Source organism: Babylonia areolata, chromosome 14, assembly GCF_041734735.1.
Source record: "Babylonia areolata isolate BAREFJ2019XMU chromosome 14, ASM4173473v1, whole genome shotgun sequence".
NCBI classification, from domain to species: Eukaryota; Metazoa; Mollusca; class Gastropoda; order Neogastropoda; family Buccinidae; genus Babylonia; species Babylonia areolata.
In genome coordinates this window covers 9,279,396-9,299,395 of record NC_134889.1, presented here as the reverse complement: position 1 = coordinate 9,299,395, position 20,000 = coordinate 9,279,396, and the positions used below count along the sequence as shown (strand labels likewise).

General features: G+C 40.9%; 1 protein-coding gene across 5 annotated transcripts in view; it reads right to left on the bottom strand.

The window, feature by feature from the left end:
• LOC143289792 (choline transporter-like protein 2) overlaps positions 1 to 20,000 on the bottom strand; it is a 162,924-nt gene that overhangs the window by 24,627 nt on the left and 118,297 nt on the right. For all 5 annotated transcript variants that reach the window (XM_076598934.1, XM_076598935.1, XM_076598932.1 and 2 more), the window contains 4 exons: positions 17,918 to 17,978; positions 12,834 to 12,963; positions 1,802 to 1,885; positions 1 to 11 (listed from right to left, as the gene is read on the bottom strand). The exon at positions 1 to 11 is cut by the window's left edge and continues 102 nt beyond it. In XM_076598934.1, coding sequence (XP_076455049.1) covers positions 1 to 11; positions 1,802 to 1,885; positions 12,834 to 12,963; positions 17,918 to 17,978 — 286 coding nt within the window. The remainder of the gene's footprint in view (positions 12 to 1,801; positions 1,886 to 12,833; positions 12,964 to 17,917; positions 17,979 to 20,000) is intronic.

Sequence of the window (20,000 nt, the reverse complement as noted above, 5' to 3'; positions counted from 1 at the left end):
GCACCAGGGCCCTGGGTGAGGACAGGTGTGACGGTACGTGCATCGTCATTAACAGCACCAGCACCAGCACCATTAACAATAATAATAATAATAATAATAATAATAATGGATACTTATATAGCACACTATCCAGAAATCTGCTCTAGGTGCTTTACAAAAACGCTTTTGTTAACATAAAGCATTACATCTATGTTACATACACACACCAAAATATGACTACACACACACACACACACACACACACACACACACACTGCATACATACATTTTAACAATACGTGTGTATCTAACAGCTACCCTAACACATACGCACACACAGGCAGGCACAAACTTACATAAACGCACGCACACACAATACACATTCATATACATGCATGTAGTTATGTACACATACATATGTATACATACACAGTCAAATTTTTTTCATATTATTATTATTATTACTATCATCATCATCGTCAATGGTCATTACCACAATCATCACCATTATCATTATTACTATCATCATCATCATCATCATTATTATCATCATTATCATTTTCAATATATTCTTTCGTATCTTATTATCGTTATTATTATCATTGTTATTATCATTATCATCATCGTTATCATTATATCATTATCATAAATTATTGTAGGGGTTGAAGGGTAGCGTATATACAATTATGATGATGAATGTTATTGTGGTGATGGTCTATGTGGTGAAAGTTGGTGTGTGAGTGCGTGTGTGCGAGTGTGTGTGTGAGAGAGTGCGTGCGTGCGCACGTGTGTGTGTGTGTGTGTGTGTGTGTGTGTGTGTGTGTGTGCGTGTGTGTGTGTGTGTGTGTGTGTGTGTGTGTATTTGCGTACATGCATATGCTCATTTGCATGTGTGTATTGATGTTTATATTTTTGTTTTGTTTTTTACCATTTTTTCTAGCATACAAATGTCAGTGTAATATATATATATATATATATATATATATATATATGTGTGTGTGTGTGTGTGTGTGTGTGTAAATATGTGTGTGTGAGTGCGTGTGTGCGAGTGTGTGTGTGAGAGAGTGCGTGCGTGCGCACGTGTGTGTGTGTGTGTGTGTGTGTGTGTGTGTGTGTGTGTGTGCGTCTGAGGAAGGAGAAAGTATGTGTTTGTGCGTGTACAGTGAGTACAGACATACCTCCTTTAAACAACATGCAGTAAGCGTCTGGCGCTTGTTGTATCTGTGTGAAAGGTTGGTCGATTTTGCTTGCTTAGTTAAAAAAAAATAAAAAAAATTACTTATGTTATTTTCCTACATGCTTTCACCAACACAGTGTTGTGTCACGTTCCCCAATCCTCCGGTCTATCACGCCCAACCCCACAAAACAGGTGTGTTTTTTTTTTCTCCCATCCTGCGAATAGATGAAAGACTACAGGATAAAATAGACTGAGCAGATAAAGGAAAGATATATACAAACCAACAAAAGCAACGAGAAAACAAAGAAACAAAGACAACAACAAAGATACATAAAGGCGACAAAACACAATTCTCATTTAAATTTATTCATAGAATTCACCCACCACTATACGCCCCCCCTCCCCCACCACCCCTCCCACCCTCCCACAAAAACAAAACAACAACAAACAAACAGAAAAAAACACCATCAGTATTTTGCAAGATCGACCTATTTCATCACTCATCACTTTGACTATCTGTTAATTCAGTATATCCTTTCCCTTTTCATGATTTCACCATTCCTTCATGGCCTGTTTTTCCTCCTACCCTCCACTCAACCAACCCCCCATTCTCCCTACAAAAGAGCACACAAAGTGATGACGTACGCCACAATGAGGTACCACGTGGCGATGATGTCATTGATGATCTTCTCCGCGTACTCCTGTGCCTGCAGGAAGGTTCTGAACACTCTGTGAGGACAGAACGAAACGTGTCACCTTCAGCAAAACAGCATGTCGACACATTTATCACGAAATGTGTCACCTTCAGCAAACATTTACAGCATATCGACACATTTTATCACGAAACGTGTCACCTTCAGCAAAACAGCATGTCGACACATTTATCACGAAATGTGTCACCTTCAGCAAACATTTACAGCATATCGACACATTTTATCACGAAACGTGTCACCTTCAGCAAACACTTACAGCATATCGACACATTTATCACGAAATGTGTTACCTTCAGCAAACACTTACAGTACACTGACACACTTATCACGAAATGTGTTACCTTCAGCAAACACTTACAGCATATCGACACATTTATCACGAAATGTGTTACCTTCAGCAAACACTTACAGCATATCGACACATTTATCACGAAACGTGTTACCTGCAGCAAACACTTACAGCATATCGACACATTTATCACGAAACGTGTCACCTTCAGCAAACACTTACAGCATATCGACACATTTATCACGAAACGTGTCACCTTCAGCAAACACTTACAGCATATCGACACATTTATCACGAAACGTGTCACCTTCAGCAAACACTTACAGCATATCGACACATTTATCTCGAAACGTGTCACCTTCAGCAAACACTTACAGCATATCGACACATTTATCACGAAAGGTGTCACCTTCAGCAAACACTTACAGCATATCGACACATTTATCACGAAACGTGTTACCTTCAGCAAACACTTACAGTACACTGACACATTTATCACGAAATGTGTTACCTGCAGCAAACACAACATATCGACACATTTATCACGAAACGTGTTACCTTCAGCAAACACTTACAGCATATCGACACATTTATCACGAAACGTGTTACCTGCAGCAAACACTTACAGCATATCGACACATTTATCACGAAACGTGTTACCGGCAGCAAACACTTACAGCATATCGACACATTTATCACGAAACGTGTCACCTTCAGCAAACACTTACAGCATATCGACACATTTATCACGAAATGTGTTACCTTCAGCAAACACTTACAGCATATCGACACATTTATCACGAAACGTGTCACCTTCAGCAAACACTTACAGCATATCGACACATTTATCACGAAACGTGTCACCTTCAGCAAACACTTACAGCATATCGACACATTTATCACGAAACGTGTTACCTGCAGCAAACACTTACAGCATATCGACACATTTATCACGAAACGTGTCACCTTCAGCAAACACTTACAGCATATCGACACATTTATCACGGCGAAATGTGTTACCTGCAGCAAACACTTACAGCATATCGACACATTTATCACGAAATATGTTACCTGCAGCAAACACTTACAACATATCGACACATTTATCACGAAATGTGTTACCTTCAGCAAACACTTACAGCATATCGACACATTTATCACGAAACGTGTCACCTTCAGCAAACACTTACAGCATATCGACACATTTATCACGAAACGTGTTACCTGCAGCAAACACTTACAGCATATCGACACATTTATCACGAAATGTGTCACCTTCAGCAAACACTTACAGCATATCGGCACATTTATCACTGACGAAATGTGTTACTTTCAGCAAACACTTACAGCACATCGACACATTTATCACTGACGAAATGTGTTACTTTCAGCAAACACTTACAGCACATCGACACATTTATCACTGACGAAATGTGTTACCTGCAGCAAACACTTACAGCACATCGACACATTTATCACTGACGAAATGTGTTACTTTCAGCAAACACTTACAGCACATCGACACATTTATCACTGACGAAATGTGTTACTTTCAGCAAACACTGACAGCACATCGACACATTTATCACTGACGAAATGTGTTACTTTCAGCAAACACTTACAGCACATCGACACATTTATCACTGACGAAATGTGTTACTTTCAGCAAACACTTACGTACAGTACATCGACACATTTATCACTGACGAAATGTGTTACTTTCAGCAAACACTTACAGCACATCGACACATTTATCACTGACGAAATGTGTTACTTTCAGCAAACACTTACAGCACATCGACACATTTATCACTGACGAAATGTGTTACTTTCAGCAAACACTTACGTACAGTACATCGACACATTTATCACAAAATGTGTTACTTTCAGCAACACTTTCAGGATATAGACACAATTAGAAAGAAACGTGTCATCTTCAGCAAACACTTACAGTACATCGACACACTTTGAACGAAATGTGTTACTTTCAGCAAACACAGCACACTGACACACTTTGAACGAAATGTGTTACTTTCAGCAAACACTTACGGTGCACCGACACACTTATAACAAAATGTGTCACCTTAGCAAACACTTACAGTACACTGACACATTTATCACGAAATATGTTATCTTCAGCAAACACTTACGGTACACCGACACACTTATAACAAAATGTGTCACCTTCAGTAAATCCTTACACACACACACACTGAGAGAGAGAGAGAGAGAGAGAGAGAGAGAGAGAGAGAGAGAGAGAGAGAGAGAGAGAGAGAGAGAGAGAGAGTTGTGTTGTCATCTTGGACGTTAACCGAACATTTTAACACTTTAAAGTTTCTGAATGAATATAATTTTTTTTTTTAAATCCTACCCACTCATTGACTTCCTTCATCTCTTTTACACATGCACACACACATGCACGCACGCACACGCACATAATACACACCACACACACACACACACACACACAAACGTCATGGTTCCTTTATCCCCACCCTCGCCTTCAAAAGTGGAGAGAGAGAGAGAGAGACAGAGAGACAGAGAGACAGAGACAGAGACAGAGAGACAGAGAGAGAGAGAGAGAGAGACAGAGAGACAGAGAGACAGAGAGAGAAGGAAAAGGCTCCACCCACCAACAAAACGAAATAAGGAAGATACAAAATGGAAGCATGCGATACAGAAGTTGAGGCGGAGGAGGAGAGGAAAGTAGTTGAGGTGTCGGGGAAACAAAACGAAAAGCGACCTGTTACAGGTTTCCAGATTTTCTCGTTCTGTGATTATCTCCTTCAACCAACTCCCCTCCCCCCACCCCCTAACCCCCCGCACATCTCTTCCCTCCCCCCTCTTCCCCGCGCGCCCTCTCTCTCCCTCTCAAATCAAAGTCATTTCAAAACGTTATCAAAACAAACTGAAATAATGGCAACGTGTAATACTAGCGCAACTTCTTCTCTTGAGTGTGCGGGGGAGGGGGAGGGGGCATGCATAGAATTTCGACACTGTGTGTGTGTGTGTGTGTGTGTGTGTGTGTGTGTGTGTGTGTGATTATACGTGTGTACAGATGTACACATATATCCTGAAGGGTTCTGTAGGTGAATAATAATAATAATAATAATCTTGCTCATCCGGACTGCCAGTGAACCAGTGATGGAAATGGCAGTGGAGTATGCCTCAGTCTCTGATCTAACCTTGCAGTACTAGAAATCCCCTCTGACTCCATCAATAAACTGTCACTACTTAGCCTTTCTGTATAAATAACAAAGAATGAGGAACTGAAAGAGAGAAGAGAGAGAGACAAATACAGAGAGAGAGAGAGAGAGAGAGAGAGACAGAGACAGAGAGGGAGAGAGACAGACAGAGAGCGAGAGACAAATACAGAGAAACAGAGAGACAGAGAGGAAGAGAGAGAGACAGAGACAGAGAGAGAGCGAGAGACAGATACAGAGAGAGACAGAGAGAGACAGAGAGAGAAACAGAGAGAGAGAGAGGGAGACAGATACAGAAAGAGAGAGAGAGACAGAGAGAGAGAGAGCGAGACACACAGAGAGAGAGAGAGAGAGAGAGAGAGAGAGAGATGGAGGGAGGAAGAGAGAGAAACAGAGACAAGACATGCTGGTAGAGTAAATCACTTACATCAAAATCAACAAGGAGACAATAGGGAAAACAACAACAACAACAACGACAACTGAAAATGACAAACCACTTTTGGTGAGAGTAATACACAATGCACGCGTGCTTTAAAAACAAAAACAAAAGCAAAGCAAAAAAACACTGGAAGTACACCCAAATGACTGCAATATAATGTTACACCTACCCACCACCAAAGGCAAGACATCGCACATTTTATTCTTCTTTATATTCTCACGACTGTCTCGAAATTGCACTTTTCTTTTCAAATATAACTTTGTTCAAGGGCTGCAGAGCACGTCTTTTGCTGGTGATGGAAATGCTACCAAAGTAAGTAAGTAAGTAAATAAGCCAATAAATGAATCAGCCAAACTATCGTAATGGAAACAACACAGTTTACGATCGACTAGCGAATCGTAGCCGAGGTGGGCAAGCTAAGAAACGTACGTAGCTTTCCACTGTACGAAACCACAGTTCGCCACACTTAAGGATTTACGTTCGTTCAAGCACACACACACACACACATACACACACACACACACACACACACACACACACACACACACACACACACACACACACTGTGAGTTACATCAAAGACCGAAACAGACAGAAGGAAGACTAGAAATGTTCACGCTCTTTCATCACAGAAACCAGCCAAACATCCCGGACAGAGAGAGAGAGAGAGAGAGAGAGAGAGAGAGAGAGAGAGAGAGAGAGAGAGAGACAGAGAGAGACGGAGAGAGAGGGGGGAAAGAGAGAGAGAGAGAGAGAGGGAGAGACAGAGACAGAGAGGGGGCAGAGAGAGAGAGGGAGAGAGAGAGAGAGGGAAAAGAGAGAGGGACAGAGACAGAGAGAGAGAGAGAGGGACAGACAGAGACAGAGAGAGGGGAAGAGAGAGATAGAACTAGAGAGAGAGAGAGAGAGAGAGAGAGAGAGAGAGAGAGAGAGACAGAGAGAGACCGAGACAGAACGGAGGAAGACTGGAAATGTTCACGCTCTTCCATCACAGAAAACCAGCCTATTAAACTAATCCAGGACATAATTCGCGTGAAGACAAGTAACCATCAACCATCGAAAGAAAACAGGGCAAAGCAAAGAGGCGGTTCAAGACTCCATGCTTTTCGTGAAAGGGAAAATAAAACCTTTTCACAAAAATGGAAGAAACCCCCCCCCCCCCCCACCCAAACCGGAACACCGAAAAAAACAACCCAGAAAAGAAGATTGCTTAAGTCTTCAGGTTTGGTTTTTTTTCTCTCCTTTTCCGGCTTCCTTAAACAGACGAAACCAACATAAAAACAGTCTCTTAAAACCAAAACACGCAGAAAAACACAACAACAACAAAATGTTCAAGAACAATACGGGTGCTGGAAGAAAAGAGGAGTGGTTTTTTTTTTTTTCATACTGTATCCTTTGGGCCGGATAGAACTGAGACAGCAGAAACGATCTTTTCCAATTTCCCTTCAAGAAGACATTCATCAATTCACCAAATACCACAAAACACCACAAAGTATCCACGTTTCTGAGGATTCAGGATATTTCATTCACCGATAGCAAGACATACCAAAAAAAACCCCAAAAAACAAAAACAGCAACAACAACAACAAAAACAACAACAACAACAAAAAAACACTCAAAAACATCAACATCAAGATTCAAACAAGAAAAACCATTTTCCGTCAAGGTCAACATTCACAATGTAACCCCATTCCTGAATGTCAACATTTCTCACACACACACACACACACACACACACACAACAAACAGCAACCACGAAAAATACAACAACAAAAAAACCCAAACAACAACCAAAAACCCAAATCCATCGATGCAAAGATTCACAGGAAACCTGAAGTTTCAGAAACAAGTCCCCCCCGCCCCCCAACACAACCCCATCAGCCCACAGACTCCCCGGAGCAGAGAAAAGATCAGATAAATCGCAAGAGGTATAGAAAAAAAAAAGATCAGAAGAAGGAGGAGGAAGAGGAGGAGGAGGGAAGAGGAAGGAGAAGGAGAAGAAAACGTCATCATGCCCCCCAAGTCACAGATGACATGCTTTTTCCTGGTCCAACCTGAGTGACGTCTCGCCATCCTCCAGTAAGTCTGTCATATTGTTTACACTGCAAAAAGCACAGCATGGTGGTTTGTACAAAGTGGTCATCGTTATTGTTAACCCTTTCACTGCCAGTGTCGCATTTCAGCACCAGCCAGTTTAGAGCCACCCATGCCACTGAAACGCGACCAGATCATGCTTCTGTTGTCTATGAACCTAATGCTCTTAATTTTCAGTAGGATAGGCCCTTTTTTCTACACATCACAGCTGTTCTTAGAGTAGACACCGTCTTTTCCTGTGGTTGTAGCACAAGGAGATGTTGCACTCTAAACTGACTGGCGATGAAAGGGTTAAGCTTGCTTCACCAGTTTCTCTGCCCGTTTCCACTCACCTCGCTTTCGTTGCATCGCTCAGCTGGAAATATTGTCGCCCAGTTTTTTTTTAAACACCTTGCTGTCTGAGCTTAGCTGGCCTCTTGTCTTGACTTAACTTTGTTGGTTTATTTGTATTTGTATTTCTTTTTATCACAACAGATTTCTCTGTGTGAAATTCGGGCTGCTCTCCCCAGGGAGAGCACGTCGCTATACTACAGCGCCACCCATTTTTTTGTATTTTTTTCCTGCGTGCAGTTTTATTTGTTTTCCCTTTATTTCCTTCTCGTCTCAGCTTTTTTCACTGCCTGAACTTGTCCCACTATCTTGGCTTGCCCTTACTGTTTCAGTTACCACATTATCTTGGCTTGCCATATTGTTTCAGCTGCCATATTATCTTGGCTTGCCTTACTGTTTCAGATACCACATTATCTTGGCTTGCCTTATTGTTTCAGCTGCTACATTATCTTGGCTTGCCCTTATTGTTTCAGCTGCTACATTATCTTGGCTTGCCTTACTGTTTCAGCTGCCACATTATCTTGGCTTGCCTTACTATTTCAGCTGCTACATTATCTTTGCTTGCCCTTATTGTTTCAGCTGCTACATTATCTTTGCTTGCCCTTATTGTTTCAGCTGCTACATTATCGTTGCTTGCCCTTATTGTTTCAGCTGCCACATTATCTTGGCTTGCCTTACTGTTTCAGTTGCCACATTATCTTGGCTTGCCTTACTGTTTCAGATGCCACATTATCTTGGCTTGCCCTTACTGTTTCAGTTGCCACATTATCTTCGCTTGCCATATTGTTTCAGCTGCCACATTATCTTGGCTTGCCCTTACTGTTTCAGATGCCACATTATCTGGGCTTGCCCTTACTGTTTCAGATGCCACATTATCTTGGCTTGCCCTTACTGTTTCAGATGCCACATTATCTTGGCTTGCCCTTACTGTTTCAGATGCCACATTATCTTGGCTTGCCTTACTGTTTCAGATGCCACATTATCTTGGCTTGCCTTATTGTTTAAGTTTGTGGGGTATCTCAATCCTTCCTTTGTAATCTTTTTTTCCCCTTTCCCAAAGCAGAAAATTAATGTCAAGAGAATTTCGTTTGCAATGTTTTCTTCAAATCTTACATGCCGAGAATTGTCTCGCGAATCTGGTAATTTCGCAACTAAAAAAAAATAATAATAAAAAAAAGAGAAAAAAAAAGAAAGATCGCGTGGCCTTGTCCCGTAATAACTGTTACTTGAAATAACCTAACATCCCCCTCACCGACACATATACCAAATCATTATTACATCCAAGCATTAAAGAAAAAAAAGTTAGCATTACGTAACAAGCCACACCGTCACGCAAAAAGTAGTGATTTTAAACACAGTGCAAAGTACTGAACGGCATTTGAAAGCATAATAAAATAGTGGTTCTGAATGCAGAGATTACAGGCATCGATCTGTTTACACGAAAATAATCATAAGAATAAAACCCAACACGATTTCCAGAAACGTTTTTTTTTATTTTTTTTTTATTTTTTTTTTTACTGTTCCATGACATTGGTAAAAGATGCCTTCTCTCCCTTTCACATCCAGCCAAGAATAAACATGGCCAGGATCAACGTGGTGGTATTTCCAAAGCAAGAATTGAAAACCAGCGATCTGCGTTCTGCGTGCTGAGGAGTAGGTCCTACTTTATATACGTCCACTGCTTCTTTCTTTTTGACTTTCATTTCATCGCTTGCACATCTCTCTCTCTCTTTATTGTTGAAAAGCTTTAAACAAAGTTTATTTATTTGAATAAATACTCGGTTGTAACAACAACAACAACAAAAATAATAACAATATAAAAAATAATATTACACAACAACAACAATACTAAGAAAGATTATTTATTAATCTAGCATTTACCTTTCTTTTTTTTTCTTTTTTTTTGCCAAGACCCCAAACAATTCCGTCAACTGTGTGCTTGTTCACAGATATCTCATTATACCGCGTCTAAATAACCGAATTACTAAATGTAACAAATTTACAGGAAGGATAAAAAAATTTTTTTTAAATTAAGGGGGGAGGGGGAGACCGTGGTGGGGGGTGGGGGTTAAAGGTCCCATGGTCATTTACAACCAACAAGACCGTGGTATTATCACATTCACTTGTCCAGGGCTCGGCAAAGGAAGGCGGGATGCAGTCCTCCCCTGCCACCATTTTAACCTTCCCCTTACCGTACCTATCAGGTTGGCATTCACACCTGGGTGGTGTGAGGAAAATCAGAATCCAGCTGGTGCCAGTTTGCACTGCTTAGTTCGAACTTTCTGACAGTCACACGTGACTAAAATACCAACGTTGACCGAACTACGCCATTGGTCAGTTCCATACTACACACAGTTAGTAGCGGGGTTACGACCATACTAGGCTCTTCCGTCCGAGCAATGCAACTGGCTCTCTCAGTGCCTTTCCCCCTCAAGGACACACCACCCTGCCGAAACGAACGGAGGCTCGAACCCTCATCACTGGTGACCACTGGATCAGAAGTCCATCAGCTAACTGATGAGGCCTCTGTACAGGAAGGCACGGAAAAGCAAAATAATGGCATCGAGTTTGTATTGCGCAAATGTATCGTTTGACTCCAAACACCCCCCTCTTCTCTTTTCCAGAAAACTATACGTTTCAGTTCTATATACCATCCACAAGCGCATTACAGACTTTAACACAAAAAAAAAGGGGGGGGGGGGGGGGGGGGGGGGGGGGGGGGGGGGGGGGGGGGGGGGGTCGGGCGTGGGGTAGAAAGGCGTGCAACATTTGTACGCGTGCGCACACACACATGGGGTATATGATAATGTGCAGGTGATGAATAGAAAAAAAAAACTGAAGCAAAACCCATGTAAAGCGTGTACGTTAATTGCACCAACACACAGCTACATACGTGAATACACAAGACATGAACTATCCCTGACCAAGCAAGGTAACATTGGACAACAGCCGTCCATTCTGGCTAGCTACTGACCCACCCACTTCTCCAATTCAAGGAAAACAAGGTGCATGAGTTGCCTTACAAAAGACGGGAAAAAGCGTCCAGAGAATTTTGATGCGCGCGTGAGTGAACACGTGTGTGCATGCAGGCCTACTGAACCGCTGAAAACGGGTCATACTAAAATGCGAAAAGACGCGAAAAGACACGAAAAGACACGAAAAGACACGCGAAAAGACACGAAAAGACACGCGAAAAGACACGAAAAGACGCGAAAAGACACGAAAAGACACGCGAAAAGACGCGAAAAGACACGCAAAAAGACACGAAAAGACGCGAAAAGACACGAAAATACACCGGAAAAGAATGTGAAAAGACATGAAAAGTCCTGGAATATCTATTCTGATGTCTTTTCAGATGTGTTTTCGCGTCGTTTCGCGTCTTTTAAGTAAGACACGAAAAGACGCGAAAAGATACGAAAACACATCTGAAAAAACATGTGAAAAGACACTTTTCGTGTCATTTCGTGTCTTTTCGCAATTTCACATTCTTTTCATATGTCTTTCTTTTCGCGTCTTTTCGTGTCTTTTCGCGTCTTTTCGAGTCTTTTCGCGTCTTTCCGAGTCTTTTCGTGTCTTTTCGCGTCTTTTCGAGTTTTAGTGACACCGTGCCATACTAAAATGCGAAAAGACGCGAAAAGACACGAAAAGACACGCGAAAAGACGCGAAAAGACACGAAAAGACGCGAAAAGACACGAAAATACACCGGAAAAGAATGTGAAAAGACATGAAAAGTCCTGGAATATCTATTCTGATGTCTTTTCAGATGTCTTTTCGTGTCTTTTAAGTAAGACACGAAGAGACGCGAAAAGATACGAAAACACATCTGAAAAAACATGTGAAAAGACACTTTTCGTGTCATTTCGTGTCTTTTCGCATTTTCACATTCTTTTCGGATGTCTTTTCGCGTTTTCACATTTTTTTCATATGTCTTGTCGTGTCTTTTCGCGTCTTTTCGTGTCTTTTCGCGTCTTTTCGAGTTTTAGTGACACCGGTGAAAACTATGAAGAACACACAATACATAATGAATAATACACGAGGCAAGGTATTTATGTGCGTGTTTGTTTTTGATTTTTGTTCAAGTGTTGTGAATTGATTATATTGCTGGACAACAGGAGTCTACTCACCAATCATACCACCCAAACACACAGGCACGCGTGCACACACACACACACACACACACACACACGCACGCGCACAGTGTATATGTGTCCTCCCTCCACTAAGTAAACACGGACATACGCTCACACAAGACATAAACGCATCTCAAAATTGCACCACACACACACACACACACACACACACACACACTGCCCATGTTTCTTTCGCCTCCCCCCCCCCCCACACACACCGAGGCAACACGTTCAGAAATAGAAACTAAATACAAACACGAAATTGTGTGTGTGTGTGTGTGTGTGTGTGTGTGTGTGTGTGTGTGTGTGATTAGTCCGATTAGATGACTGTTAGCAAGCGTATAAGAAGAAAAAAAAATGTTGCAAGACGTTTTCCTTGCATTTTGTCACATGTTGACATGTCAAAGCCAAAAAGAAAATATGATTGAAAACAACAACAACAACAACAACAACAAGACAAAACAGAGACAGCACTAACGTGTTGGCGGTAGACAGGCCTTCCCCAGTGACGGTGTTGTTCTGGTTGTCCATCACCGTCTCGTTGGCGATCTTCAAGGCTCCGCTCAATGCCTCGAACACGTTGTCGATCGGCACACACCGGTTGATCACTGGAGAGGCAGAGAGAGAGAGAGAGAGAGAGAGAGAGAGAGAGAGAGAGAGAGAGAGAGAAGACATTGAATTCTCAAGTTGACGGGCGCAATAGCCGAGTGGTTAAAGCGTTGAACTTTCAATCCGAGAGTCCCGGGTTCGACACTCAGTAATGGCGCCTGGTGGGTAAAGGGTGGAGATTTTTCCGATCTCCCAGGTCAACATGTGTCTCGTGCTTAAACCCCCTTCGTATGTATCCGCAAGCAGAAGCTTAAAGGTCAAATACGCACGTTAAAGATCCTGTAAACCAGGTCAGCGTTCGGTGGGTTATGAAAACAAGAATATACCCAGCATGCACACCCCAGAAAACGGTTTATGGCTGCCAACATGGCGGGGTTAAAAACGATCATACACGTTAAAGTCCACTCATGTACATACGAGTGAACGTGGGAGTTGCTGCCCATGAATGAAGAAGAAGAAGAAGAATTCTTCAATTCACATCAAAAGACTGTGTCAAGAAAAATGGACATTCAATTCTTCAATTCACATCAAAAGACTTTGTGTCAAGAAAAAAGGACATTCAGTTCTTCAATTCACACCAAAAGACTTTGTCTCTGAAAAGAAAGGATATTTAATCCTTCATTTCAATTCAAAAGACTTTGTGTCTGCTTCAAACGGTCAAAACGTTAATGCTGGCGATCTCTACTGCATACTGTCCATCGGCGGATTACTGCAAGAAAATGAAATAACGAGAAGAGGATTGATAATAATAATAATAATAATAATAATAATAATAATAATAATAATAATCATAATACATAACTTTTATACCACGCGATTTCCAGTACAAACGGAGATAAACGCATTCCCTATCGCATTAATGCAAACAAAGTCATTATATAATGCAGAGAAACGCACTTTGTCAAGCACTATTGCAAAGAAACGATTATAGTTCGCACTCAGGTAAAACAAAAAGCATTATATTATGCAGAGAAACGTATTATATAACGCATTAATGCAGAAAAGCATTAAATTACGCATTAGTGCATGCACACACATCCCATTACGAGTGCAAACGCATTTTATTACTCATGGATAGAAACGCAGTATATTATACAGAGAAACGCACGATAATACGCATTAGGGCAAACAAATGCATTATTACGCAGAGAAACGCATTAACTTGCACAACAATGATGACAAACACATGATAAATACGCATCGATACAAAGAAGGGTTGATGCAGACAAATACATCATATCATGAATCATCGCAGGCAAACGCATTGCATAACGCATTAATGTAAACGATTACATTACGCATTAATGCAGGCAAAAGCATCATGCATTAATGCAGACAAACACATTATATAAAGTACACAGTTAAGCAAACAACGCATTACATTACGCCTTAATGCAGACAAGCGCTTTACATTTTTGCATTCATGCAGACAAACGCATTATTTTAGGTAGTAAAGCAGACAAACGCACGGCATTACGCAATAATCAAGACAAACTCGTTACATTACGTAGACAAACGCATAAACGAAGACAAACGTATAACACATCAATGCAAACAAACGCATTGTATTACGTACCAATGCAGGCAAGGGCAATATATCATGCAGACATGCATTATAATATATTATGCATTGATGCAGACCAACACATTATATTACGCTTTAATGCATACAAAAGCAGTATATAACGCGTTAATGTAGACACACGGATTATGTTACGCATTAATGCATACAAACGCATTATATTACGCATGATTAAAACCAAATGCATCATATCACGCATTGATTTAGACAAATACATTATATTTCTCATCAAATAATCAATGCAGATAAACACATTATATTACACATCAACACTAGGACATTATATTACACATTAACGTAGACAAACACATCAAATCACGCATTTACGCAGACAAAAGCATCACACTTCGCAGAGACGCATAAAAACGCATTATATCAGGTAATCGATGCAGACAAACGTGTTACACTGCGCATTAATGCAGACAATCTATTTCTTTTTTTTTGTATTTCTTTTTTTTAAATATTTTTTATCACAACAGATTTCTCTGTGTGAAATTCGGGCTGCTCTCCTCAGGAAGTGCGCGTTGCTACACCACAGCGCCGCGTTTTGGGGTTGTTTTTTTGTATTTTTTCCTGCGTGCAGTTTTATTTGTTTTTCCTATCCAAGTGGATTTTTCTACAGAATTTTGCCAGGAACAACCCTTTTGTTGCCGTGCGTTCTTTTACGTGCACTAACTGCATGCTGAACACAGGACCTCGGTTTATTGTCTCATCCGAATGACTAGCGTCCAGACCACCATTCAAGGTCTAGTGGAGGGGGAGAAAATATCGGAGGCTGAGCCGTGATTCGATCCAGCGCGCTCAGATTCTCTCCGGCTTCTTAGGCGGACGCGTTACCTCTAGGCCATCACTCCACATGAGTGATTGATTATATTACGCAACAATTCTCCAAAATGGGATTTCAAAAAAATGTAGATCCATGCTCCTGGACGTATTACTCTGGGCGTGAAACCAAACCAAACAGACACAGCGAAGAAAGAGAGGAATGAAATAAAGCAACGAACAAACTATCCAAAAAGAATAGACGTTTATGGACAACTTACGATTCCTAAACTGCGGTTGTTACAGTGTTCATTTATTTCATGGGGCTGGGAAATAGAGGGGTGTTTTTTTGTTTTTTTTTTTTGCATACTGTAAATGAAAAGAAATATTATAATGGGTGAGCAGAAGGGTGATGAAACAGACGAAGCGAAAGAAGGTGCAGAAAAATAAGAAGAAGAAGAAAGGTGGGGAGGGGGAGAAGTAGCAGAAGGAAAAGAAGAAGGAAGAAAGAAAGGGAGGGAGGGAGGAAGGGAGGGGAAGAGGAAGAAGACAAAGAAGAAGAACAACAACAGCAATGAAGACAAAGAAGAAGAAGAACAGCAATGAAGACAGAGAAGAAGAAGAACAGCAATGAAGACAAAGAAGAAGAACAACAATATCAATGAAGACAAAGAAGAAGAACAACAACAGCAATGAAGACAAAGAAGAACAACAACAGCAATGAAGACAAAGAAGAACAACAACAACAGCAATGAAGACAAAGAAGAAGAACAACAACAGCAATGAAGACAAAGAAGAAGAACAACAACAGCAATGAAGACAAAGAAGAAGAACAACAGCAATGAAGACAAAGAAGAACAACAACAACAGCAATGAAGACAAAGAAGAACAACAACAGCAATGAAGACAAAGAAGAAGAACAACAGCAATGAAGACAAAGAAGAACAACAACAACAGCAATGAAGACAAAGAAGAAGAACAACAGCAATGAAGACAAAGAAGAACAACAATGAAGACAAAGAAGAAGAACAACAACAGCAATGAAGACAAAGAAGAAGAACAACAACAGCAATGAAGACAAAGAAGAAGAAGAACAACAACAGCAATGAAGACAAAGAAGAACAACAGCAATGAAGACAAAGAAGAAGAAGAACAACAGCAATGAAGACAAAGAAGAACAACAACATCAATGAAGACAAAGAAGAAGAAGAACAACAGCAATGAAGACAAAGAAGAAGAACAACAACAGCAATGAAGACAAAGAAGAAGAACAACAACAGCAATGAAGACAAAGAAGAACAACAACATCAATGAAGACAAAGAAGAAGAACAACAACAGCAATGAAGACAAAGAAGAAGAACAACAACAGCAATGAAGACAAAGAAGAACAACAACAGCAATGAAGACAAAGGAGAACAACAGCAATGAAGACAGAGAAGAAGAACAACAACATCAATGAAGACAAAGAAGAAGAAGAAGAACAGCAATGAAGACAAAGAAGAAGAACAACAGCAATGAAGACAAAGAAGAACAACAATGAAGACAAAGAAGAAGAACAACAACATCAATGAAGACAAAGAAGAAGAACAACAACAGCAATGAAGACAAAGAAGAACAACAACAGCAATGAAGACAAAGAAGAAGAACAACATCAATGAAGACAAAGAAGAACAACAACAGCAATGAAGACAAAGAAGAACAACAACAGCAATGAAGACAAAGAAGAACAACAACAACAGCAATGAAGACAAAGAAGAAGAAGAACAACAGCAATGAAGACAAAGAAGAACAACAGCAATGAAGACAAAGAAGAAGAAAAACAACAGCAATGAAGACAAAGAAGAAGAACAACAACAGCAATGAAGACAAAGAAGAACAACAGCAATGAAGACAAAGAAGAAGAACAACAACAGCAATGAAGACAAAGAAGAACAACAGCAATGAAGACAAAGAAGAAGAACAGCAATGAAGACAAAGAAGAAGAACAACAACAGCAATGAAGACAAAGAAGAAGAACAACAATATCAATGAAGACAAAGAAGAACAACAACAGCAATGAAGACAAAGAAGAAGAACAACAACAGCAATGAAGACAAAGAAGAAGAACAACAACAACAGCAATGAAGACAAAGAAGAAGAACAACAACAGCAATGAAGACAAAGAAGAAGAACAACAACAGCAATGAAGACAAAGAAGAAGAACAACAACAACAGCAATGAAGACAAAGAAGAAGAAGAACAACAGCAATGAAGACAAAGAAGAACAACAGCAATGAAGACAAAGAAGAACAACAACAGCAATGAAGACAAAGAAGAAGAAGAACAACAGCAATGAAGACAAAGAAGAACAACAACAGCAATGAAGACAAAGAAGAAGAAGAACAACAGCAATGAAGACAAAGAAGAACAACAACAGCAATGAAGACAAAGAACAACAACAACAGCAATGAAGACAAAGAAGAAGAAGAACAACAGCAATGAAGACAAAGAAGAACAACAACAGCAATGAAGACAAAGAAGAAGAACAACAGCAATGAAGACAAAGAAGAAGAACAACAACAGCAATGAAGACAAAGAACAACAACAGCAATAGCGACAAATGGCTCACCTGACGTGCTTTTCAGGTAATAGGCAGCACAGTCGTTGTCTAGCACCAGGTCTGACAAGGACTGCAAACACCAAAAGAATGACCATGGTCAGGTAAGTCGACAGGGCCTTTGATGATATTCAGAAAACATATACATCTTTTTCTTACCAATCCTCTATCCTCAGTGGAGTGATGGCCTAGAGGTAACGCGTCCGCCTGGGAAGCGAGAGAATCTGAGCACGCTGGTTCGAATCACGGCTCAGCCGCCGATATTTTCTCCCCCTCCACTAGACCTTGAGTGGTGGTCTGGACGGATGAGACGATAAACCGAGGTCCCGTGTGCAGCATGCACTTAGCGCACGTAAAAGAACCCACGGCAACAAAAGTGTTGTTCCTGGCAAAATTCTGTAGAAAAATCCACTTCGATAGGAAAAACAAATAAAACTGCACGCAGGAAAAAAAAATACAAAAAAATGGGTGGTGCTGTAGTGTGGCGACGCGCTCTCCCAGGGGAAAGCAGCCCGAATTTCACACAGAGAAATCTGTTGTGATAAAAAGAAATACAAATACAAATACCAGTTCCACGATTCATCCATCCAGATGTGTGTATTTTTGTGGTCGTTATACCTGCGAATGGACAGGAAACAAGAGAGGATCAAATACGCGCGCAATCCATGTCAGTGTTAGGTGGTCTTCTTCTTCTTCTTCTGCGTTCATGGGCTGCAACTCCCACGTTCACTCGTATGCACACCAGTGGGATTTCACGTGTATGACCGTTTTTACCCCGCCACGTAGGCAGCCATGCTGGATATGTTCTTGTTTCCATAACCCACCGAACGCTGACATGGATTACAGGATCTTTAACGTGCGTATTTGATCTTCTGCTTGCATATACACACGAAGGGGGTTCAGGCACTAGCAGGTCTGCACATATGTTGACCTGGGAGATCGTCAAAAACTCCACCCTTTACCCATCAGGCGCCGTCACCGTGATTCGAACCCGGGACCCTCAGATTGAAAGTCCAACGCTTTAACCACTCGGCTATTGCGCCCGTCAGTTAGGTGGTCTATGGAGACACGAAAATACCCAGCAAGCATCAACCACGACAAAGTCATCGGCAAGTAGATGTTGGTCGTGATAACGGGAAGAAGTGTCACGGACTTTTGAATCAACAACGTGGACAAGGACATTTTTCCTCGGATGACAACGAGAAAATCTTAAGTCATGTTTTTTTTTCATGTGAATCTTCAGAGTGACGGATGATGGCATTTCTTGTGTGAATCTTGATATTGATAGATGGGTTTTCTTGTGAATCTTGACATCGGTGTTTGAAATTTTGTGATTCATCTGAAACGTGGAGGCTGAGAAATACCATCAAACTACTGTACCTAGAAACCCCACATATGACACACAGAAAGGCAATAAAGATTTCAACTAATCAATCAAATTTGCGCAATAAACACAAGTTCATATGACGCCCACTCAGCCCCGCCCAAACAAAAGGAGAATCAATGATCTTGGTGGGATGCACAGATACACGCACGCACACGTACACACAAGCAAGCACGTACTCGCACACACACACACACACACACACACACACACACGAAAAGCACCCAAAAAGCCCAAAATGTGCGTCATTACCTGTTGCAATTTTTTTTTTTTTAAAGGTTTGAATATTCCGTAACCGTTTTGAGTGTTTTCTGTGCCAAAACAACTTATCTCCGCACAGCGGAACTGAAACGTTGACAATCAGCCCCCACTCGGTCTGAGCCAATCAGAGAGCTGCTCTTTCCGTTTCCGGTCTCAGAACCACGGTATGGGTGTGCGTCCTGGCTGTCTGGGACAGTCAACTTGACGACCATTACACACTGTCAGTATACACTGTGACACGTGCACAACGGAGGGGCTGTGAAAGACCTGTACAGTTTTACAAAGATGATGAAGCATTTCTTTTTTGGTTGCTTTTTTGTTTCTGTTTATTTTATTGTTGTTGTTGTTGTTTCCAATCAGCAAATTTATAAAGTATGAATATGAGAAATATTGTGCAAATTGTGAATGGTCTGCTGTTTGTATATATACAGATTGAAAATCGTTGTTTGG